The 8,862-nt window shown below is 45.0% G+C and overlaps 1 protein-coding gene across 1 annotated transcript in view; it reads right to left on the minus strand.

Moving 5' to 3' along the window:
• LOC102993049 (cation channel sperm-associated auxiliary subunit delta) overlaps nt 1-8,862 on the minus strand; it is a 30,113-nt gene that overhangs the window by 3,648 nt on the left and 17,603 nt on the right. Inside the window, exons 9-12 of the mRNA XM_055081219.1 lie at nt 7,121-7,271; nt 6,397-6,492; nt 1,559-1,641; nt 1,008-1,184 (exon numbers count right to left, since the gene is read on the minus strand). Coding sequence (XP_054937194.1) covers nt 1,008-1,184; nt 1,559-1,641; nt 6,397-6,492; nt 7,121-7,271 — 507 coding nt within the window. The remainder of the gene's footprint in view (nt 1-1,007; nt 1,185-1,558; nt 1,642-6,396; nt 6,493-7,120; nt 7,272-8,862) is intronic.

The raw sequence follows: 8,862 nt of genomic DNA on the forward strand, positions 1-8,862 counted from the left end.
GATTCTTAACCACGGCGCCACCACGGAAGCCCTATTTATCCTTTTTTTTTTTTTTTTTTTTTTTTTTTGCGGTACGCGGGCCTCTCACTGTTGGGGCCTCTCCCGTTGTGGAGCACAGGCTCCGGACGCGCAGGCTCGGCGGCCATGGCTCACGGGCCCAGCCGCTCTGCGGCATGTGGGATCTTCCCAGACCGGGGCTCGAACCCGTGTCCCCTGCATCGGCAGGCGGATTCTCAACCACTGCGCCACCAGGGAAGCCCCAGACTCTATTCTTTAAAAAAGCAAATCGCTAAGGCCAGTCCACACTCAGGCAGGGGGCATTCAACGCCACCTCCTGGAGGGGAGACTATGTACTTATGTTGTTTGGAACTCTTCTGTGATGGAGAGGTGTCTCCCATCCCTTTATTTATTCAGTCATTTATTTACATCGGTATGGACTCGATGTATATTTATTTTATACTTTAGCTTATTATCCAATACTGTGTTATTTTTGTGACTCACAACTATTTCAGCTTTCATCCATAGGATCTTGATATGCTACATAGTCGCTTTGTCTTTTTTGGTGGGGAAACACTACTTGCTAACGCCGTCTTTCTCAGAACAGTTTCAGTGGCCAGATATTTGCATAAAAGCCTTGCTGTTGCTTCCTCTGTCTCTCTCTCATTCTCTCTTTCTTTCATTTTCCTGCACTTTGCATAAAACCAGCAATTCCCAGACATGCCAGACATGTGATTTTAAAGACCCACAGGAAAATGCTCAGGGCTGGGGATTGACATTTTACTGGGGCAAGTAAAGAAAATAAGAAAAAAACCCGTTCCCATCTATCAGCACCATCATCTCATAAAAGGATGTTTTAGACAAAGTGTGTTTTATCGATAAACTGTACATGGCACAGTTGCCTTTCTTTTATTTTTCATTTCACTGATCACCATGGACTCAAAGGCCCTTTGGAAATGGACACTCTAACATCTTTCTGGAAATTAATCCATAGAGTCACGACCACATACTTTGCAGACATCAACTTGGAGTTGGGGATCCATGAGAGTCGCCTGGATGTTCACGGGGCACTTCTGGAAATCAAAAGCTGGAAAGGTTGAGTCAGGAAGCGGGGTCAGTATTTCAAGCATTCCCACATCAGTGAACATCAGGACTGCCTCTTCGGACCAGATGTTTTGGTCTGCAAACTAAGAGAAAAATGACTTCTGACATCAGCTCATTCTCATTCTTTCTTGAGGATTTAACCTTTTTCTTATGATTCATATTTAAAGAAGGTAGACCAAAAAATAAAACCCAAACCCTAAGAAACCAAAAAACCAAGCAAAGTCATAAGTACACTTTGTTGAGGCACCTACTCTTCAGGTGTAAAATTAATTAAAATTACTGTTGTATTACCACTATTGCTATTAAAAATACTACTACTATTTTAATAACTAGAGCAATTTCTTCAGAAAAAGGATCAGACAAAAGAAAAAAAGAAAAAGAAAAAGAGAAAGGATCAGACATTTGAGAGGAAGACTGTTATTCCTTACCAACCAGGTAGCACCGGAATTTTACCTACTTTGATTAGAGAACTTGACAGGATTCCCAGGCTACCATAGTATAAATTATTCTCCCGAGTTAAAACGGCCAGTTCATTTTCATCTAGGGAAAACCAAACAAGACAGAACAAAAATTGAAACAAGGGTTGTTTCCATGGACAAAAATATAAAATATATTAAATATTAAAATTAGAAAATTACCCCAAATTCCATCATAACGACCAGGGGTCAGCAAATTTCTTCTTTAAAGGATGAGATGGGGACTTCCCTGGTGGCGCAGTGGTTAAGAATCTGCCTGCCAATGCAGGGGACATGGGATCGAGCCCTGGTCCGGGAAGATCCCCACGTGCCAGGGAGCAACTAAGCCCGTGCGCCACAACTGCTGAGCCCGTGCGCCACAACTACTGAAGCCCGCGCGCCTACAGCCCATGCTCCGCAACAAGAGAAGCCACCGCAATGAGAAGCCCACGCAACGCAACGAAGAGTAGCCCCCACTCACTACAACTAGACAAAGCCCATGTGTAGCAACGAAGACCCAACACAGCCAAAATAAATAAATAAAAAGCAAACAAACAAATAAATAAATAAAAGGAGAAAAAGGACGAGATGATAAGGATTTTCTGCTTTGCTGGTCATGTGATGTCTGTTACAAGTATTGGACCCTGCAAAAGCAGCTTATGGATAACTTGTAAATGGATAGGCAGAACTATGTGCCAATAAAACTTTATTTAAAAAAAGCAAGTGGTGGGCTGGAATTGGCCCACGGGCCATGGTTTGCTGACCCCTGTTGTAGGTAATGACTGTTAGTATTTTAGTAAACATCCTTTCCAGTAGTTTTATATATGTGGGGATTATATTCTGGGACCCTTCAAGCTGCTTTATATTTTTTTCTCTTTTTTTTTTTTTGATAGTACAAGTTCAGTTTATTTATTTATTTCGTTTTTAACTGAAGTATAGTTGAAATATATTTTTCTCTCCTTCCATGTACATAAGTGTATTCAGCCCATTGGCATTCTGGTGCCTGGATGAACCATAACTTATTTAACCAATGTTCCACTGATGGACATTGAGGTTGTTTCCAGTCTTTGGCAGATACAGAGTTCCAAGGAATGCAAGACATCATTAAAAGGTTTTATGAGAGGGGATGGCAAGATCCAATGTACATTTTTATTCTGTTTAAAAAAGACAGGGACTTCCCTGGTGGTCCAGTGGTAAAGAATCTGCCTTCCAATGCATGCGATGTAGGTTCGATCCCCGGTCAGGGAACTAAGATCCCACAGGCCGCGGGGCAACTAAGCCTGCGTGCCACAACTACAGAGCTCACGCGCCTCAACTAGAGAGTCTGAGTGCCACAAACCACAGAGCCCACGCGCCGCAACGCAAGATCCTGCGTGCCTCAACGAAAGATCCCGCGTGCCGCAACGAAGAGCCGACACAGCCAAAACAGTCAATCATTCAATCAATCAAAAATAAATAAAAAAGACAAGGAAGTTTTCAGAAGAAGCAAGGTTTGGGGCTCTATTGACACCTGGGGCAGGATGGTTCTTCGTGGTGGGGCCGTCGTGGCCACAGTGGGGTGTGGAGCAGTATCCCCAGCCCCCACCCAGAAGATACCAGGAGCCCCCCGAGTCGTGATGACTACACATGCCTCCAGACACTGCCCAGTGTCCCCAGGCTGAGAGCCAGCGGTTAGATGGAGAAAAGGGATCCCTCAGGGCAGCGGTAAGCTATGGGATAAGATTCCAGATACACAAACCTGAATGCAATCCTTGCAAGTTTGGACTCTATTCTTTAGAAAATAAGGAACCAATCCAGCAATCCCACTCCTGGGCATATATCCAGAAAAGGTGAAAACGCTAATTCAAAAAGATACATGCACCCCAATGTTCACTATTTACAGCAGTCAAGACATGGAAGCAACCTAAATATCCATCAACAGATGAATGAACAAAGAAGATGTCGTATATGTATATACAATGGAATATTACTCAGCCATGAAAAAAGAACAAAATAATGCCATTTGCAGCAACATGGATGCTAGAGATTATCATATTAAGTGAAGTAAGTCAGAGAAAGACAAATATCATATGATACCATTTACATGGGGAATCTAAAAAAAAATGATACTAATGAACTTATTTACAAAATAGAAATAGACTCAGAGACATAGAGAACAAACTTATGGTTACCAAAGGGGAAAAGGGGGAGGGATAAATTAGGAATTTGGGATTAACAGATACACACTACTATATATAAGATAGATAATCAACAAGGACCTATTGTATAGTACAGGGAACTATACTCAATATCTTATAACAAACTATAATGGAAAAGAATCTGAAAAAGAATATATATATTCAGTTATATATATAGATATGAAACTGAATCACTTTGCTGTACACCTGAAACATTGTAAATCAACTATGCTTCAATACAAAAAATAAAAATTTAAAAAATTTAAAAAAGAAAATAAGGAACCATTAAAGATTCTAGACATGGGAAGTGATGTGTACTCATGGTTTAAAAAAAAAAAGAGGAGGGGGAAGACAACCCATAGAATGGGAGAGAATATATCTCTGATATATATTCTCATCCCATCTCTGATAAGTCCCTTGTATCCAGAATATATAATAATTCAGTAATAAAAAGACCAACAGCCCAATTAAAAAAATAAGCAAAAAATAAGCAAAAGATCTAAATGGACATTTCTCCAGAAAAGATATACAAATGGCCAATAAGCATGTGAAGAGACCCTCAACGTCATTAGTCAGTAGGGAAATGCAAATCGAGGCCACAATGAGATACCACTTCACAGCCACTAGGACGGCCCTAGTGAAAAAGACAGAAAGCCAAGTATGGGTGAGGATGTGCGGAAATTGGAAAGGACAAATACCGTGTGGTCCCACTCACAGGAGGTCCCTAGAGGAGTCACATCCATAGAGACAGGAAGTAGGATGGTGGGGGGCAGGGGCTGGGGGAGGGGGACGGGGAGTTCGTGTTTAATGGGGCAGAGTTTCAGTTACACACGATGAATACATTCTAGAGATTGGCTGGACAACATTGTGCCTATACTTAAAACTGTACTGTGCACTTAAAAATGTGTTCAGAGGGTAGATCTCATGTTAAGTGTTGTTACCACAATAAAAAAGAAAATGATGGGTAATGGAAGAGGCAAACAGTAGAATGACTCACACGATAATACGATACCATTAACATAAAAAGCAACCACAACATCTATCCCCCTACCAAGTTATTACAATAATATTAACCATATTCCTTATGCTGTATATCACATCCTTGTGACTCATCACTTCATAACGTAGGCAAATGTCAAATCACTATGTAGTACACCTGAAACCAATATAATAGTGTCTATCAACTCTATTTCAATAAATGAAAAGAAAAAATGGGGAAAAAAGGAAAAGAAAAAAAAGCAACCACAACAAGCTACACAGATGGCGCTGTACATTTGCAGCAGGTCCATATTTAATATATGTTGTGAGGCTTTCAACGGGCTAAAAAGATACTTTCCAGATTCCTAACAGTGATGACCTTTAGGAAGCCAAAGAGGGGCCTGGATTCAAAAAGCTGGTCAAAAGGACTTTAATTAAGGTTGTAATGTTTAAAAAAAAAAAACTTTTAAAGGACCATGCATCACTGGCATAATTATAAATTACTTTTATATCATTACTTTCTATCATGATAAATTAACGTTTAACAGATAAATGGACATAGACAGTAGGAGGTAACTCAGTGATGGGCAAACAGGGAAATACGGGATCTTAAGTTACACGGGTGGGACTTCCCTGGTGTCACAGTGGATAAGACCCTGCGCTTCCAATGCAGAGGGCCCGGGTTTGATCCCTGGTCAGGGAACTAGATCCCACATGCAGGCTGCAACTGAGAGTTCGCATGCCACAACTAAGGAGCCTGTGAGCCACAACTAAGGAGCCTGCCTGCCACAACTAAGACCTGGTGCAACCAAATAAAAAAATAAATAAATATTTTTTAAAAATTACATGGGGACTTTGCTGGTGGTCCAGTGGTTAAGATCCGTGCTTCCACTGCAGGGGGTATGGGTTCGATCCCTGGACAGGGAAGATCCCAAATCCGTGCTGCGTGGCCAAAAAAAAAAAGAAAGGTCACATGACTCCACAGCTTGCTGCACTATTTGCCTCAAAGAGAGAGGAGCATGTGAGGAGCACAATTACACTGGTGGGTTTCATTTTACCTGACTGAACCAGCAGCAGGACAACAATTCACTGGCAAAGAACTCCTGGGGGTGCCATCTGTCATGGGCTGAATCGTGTCCCCTCCAAACAAGATATGTTGAAGCCCAAACTCTCAGGACCTCCCCAGGATGTGGCCTGATTTGGAGCCAGGGTCTTTACACAGGTGATACGGTTAAGGTGAGGTAATTCGGGTCGGCCCTAATCCAATAGGACTGGCGTCCTTGTAAAAAGGGGAAATTTGGACACAGGCATACACAGAGGGAAGATGATGGGAAGGCACAAGGGGAAGACGGCCGTCTGCAAGCCGAGGGGAGAGGCCTCCGAAGGAACTGGCCCTGCCGACACCTTGATCTCAGACTTCTGGCCTCCAGAACTGGGAGACAATAAACGTCTGTTGTTCTAATTTGCCCAGTGTGGGGTGCTTTTTTAGAGCAGCCCCAGCAAAACGATATCCAGCTGACATTCCATTTCATTGTGAAAGGGCACAAAAGTTTCTGCTCTGAGTTCCAGAATGTGTAATAACCGTGTTTTGTTTCTGTTTTGGCCAGGCTGGATCTAGGGGGTCAGAGGTGAATAAGTCAGGTCTAAAGCACTTCTAGAAAGCTACCCACAGGGCGGGCACGCACTGGCAGCGACGTTGTGGATGGTGATGTTGGCTTCAAAGATGGAAGAATACAAGATGTGTTGTCCTTCTCGCACCTGGACAGGGTTGACCAGCTGACCTAGGAGATGACAGGGCAAATCGCGAGACATGTGCACGTATTAGGAAGGGGATCCCCCACTGCCCACCTGGCCCCTCGGTTTACGACTCAGATGATGGATTGGATACCAGGTGAACTGCAGGATGCCTTTTACTATACAGGTAACATGTAATCAGGCAGAACTTTCTTTCTGGAATGCCCCCCACCCACCCACGGCCAGGCCAGCCCTAAGCCCTTTTCTTGCATTGGAAGGAAACAGCTGTGTTCAGGTGGCTGACTGGTACTAGGGGGTGTGCTGCAATTGTGGGTGCTCTGGCAGCCACTCCTGTGCCCAGAGGTCCCTGACAGCACCTCCTCCTGGGGGGCTGCCTTTTGCTCTTCTCCTTACTCGGGCTGGTAGGCTGGGCTCATGTGTCTAGGCCTCAAAACAAGATCTGCAGCTCCTGGACTTGGCCTCTCTGCCCTAGGCATCCAGTGACTTTCAGAACCTGCCTACAGCGCCTAAATATCCCAGGAGGAGGAAAATGGGGGTTGGGGGGTCGAAGTGAGTATGGCAAAGCGACAATGGGCTTGTCGTCATCCACTCAGGTCAGGGGAGAGAAAAAATGACCGCTTGTGCTTGCCTGCCCTGAGCCTGGGCCTGGCTCACCTGCGTTTCGGGAAACCAGCAGGCTCTTCTCAAACCAGAAGATCAGGATACCTTTCTGGCCCGGGGCAGTGAGGATTTCAAGGGTCCCGTTGTAGTCAAAGGGCAGCCCGAAACTGCGGTTCAGGGGGTGGTCTGAGTAGCCGAACATGGCCTGAGAGAAGAATATTGAATCTTGAGCAAGAAAAGAAATGACCACAATAAAACTGTGTGAGTCCATCTGCTTTGTCACTGGAACTTTCTTCAGACCTTATTACCTAGTCTGGTGGTTCTCAGCTTGGGGTGATTCTGCCCCCAGGGGACACTGGACAGAGTCTGGGCTCATCTGTGGATGTCATGACTTGCGGGGCTCCTGGTATCGAATAAGCGGGGGCAGGGTGGCTGCTCTACACCCCACAGCAGCTGGGATGGGCCCTCACGACAAAGGACACCCCTCAGTGCTGAGAGCCCGGCTCCCTCTCTCTCCTCCTGCTCTGCCACGCCCACGTTGGTGCCCTTGTACCTGGATTATTATTCAAGCTGATTTCCCAGGGCTGGTCCCCAGATTCTTTTCTTTTTTTTTTTTCTTTTTTTTTTTTGGCCATGCCCTGTGGCTTACAGGATCTTAATTCCACGATCAGGGATGAAACCCGGCCCTGGCAGTGAAAGCACAGAGTCCTAACTACTGGACCGCCAGGGAATTCTGCACCTGCCCCCCGCTCCCCAATTCTTTTCCTAACAGCCTTTTCACGGACTGCAACAAAGAGTAGCCCCCACTCGCCGCTACTAGAGAAAGCCCACATGAAGCAATGAAGACCCAATGCAGCCAAAAATAAATAAATAAAATTAAAAAAACCAACAACACTGGGGCTTCCCTGGTGGCACAGCGGTTAAGAATCTGCCTGCCAATGCAGGGGTGCGGGGCTCCTGGTATCGAATAAGCGGGGGCAGGGTGGCTGCTCTACACCCCACAGCAGCTGGGATGGGCCCTCACGACAAAGGACACCCCTCAGTGCTGAGAGCCCGGCTCCCTCTCTCTCCTCCTGCTCTGCCACGCCCACGTTGGTGCCCTTGTACCTGGATTATTATTCAAGCTGATTTCCCAGGGCTGGTCCCCAGATTCTTTTCTTTTTTTTTTTTCTTTTTTTTTTTTGGCCATGCCCTGTGGCTTACAGGATCTTAATTCCACGATCAGGGATGAAACCCGGCCCTGGCAGTGAAAGCACAGAGTCCTAACCACTGGACTGCCAGGGAATTCTGCACCTGCCCCCCGCTCCCCAATTCTTTTCCTAACAGCCTTTTGTGTCTTGTGACCCTCTAAGGGCTGGCTCTTAAGTAAAGTCTAAATTACTCTTCGTGGTTCTCAAAATTCTCTCTCATCTGCTCTTTTTTTTTTTTTAAATTAAAGTATAGTTGATTTACAATGTTGCAATAGTTTCTGGTGTATAGCAAAGTGATTCAGTTATATATAAATTCTTTTTCAGATTCTTTTCTATCATCTGTTCTTTACGGAAGACCTCTGACAGCACTACACAAGGATGGAATTAAAAAACCCAACACTGGGGCCTCCCTGGTGGTGCAGTGGTTAGGAACCCGCCTGCCAATGCAGGGGACGCGGGTTCGAGCCCTGGTCCGGGAAGATCCCACATGCTGTGGAGCAACTAAGCCCGTGAGCCACAACTACTGAGCCCCCATGCCACAACTACTGAAGCCCATGCGCCTAGAGCCTGTGCTCCTCAACAAGAGAAGCCACCGCAATGAGAAGC

This window comes from Physeter macrocephalus, chromosome 2 (assembly GCF_002837175.3).
Source record: "Physeter macrocephalus isolate SW-GA chromosome 2, ASM283717v5, whole genome shotgun sequence".
Taxonomy (NCBI): domain Eukaryota; kingdom Metazoa; phylum Chordata; class Mammalia; order Artiodactyla; family Physeteridae; genus Physeter; species Physeter macrocephalus.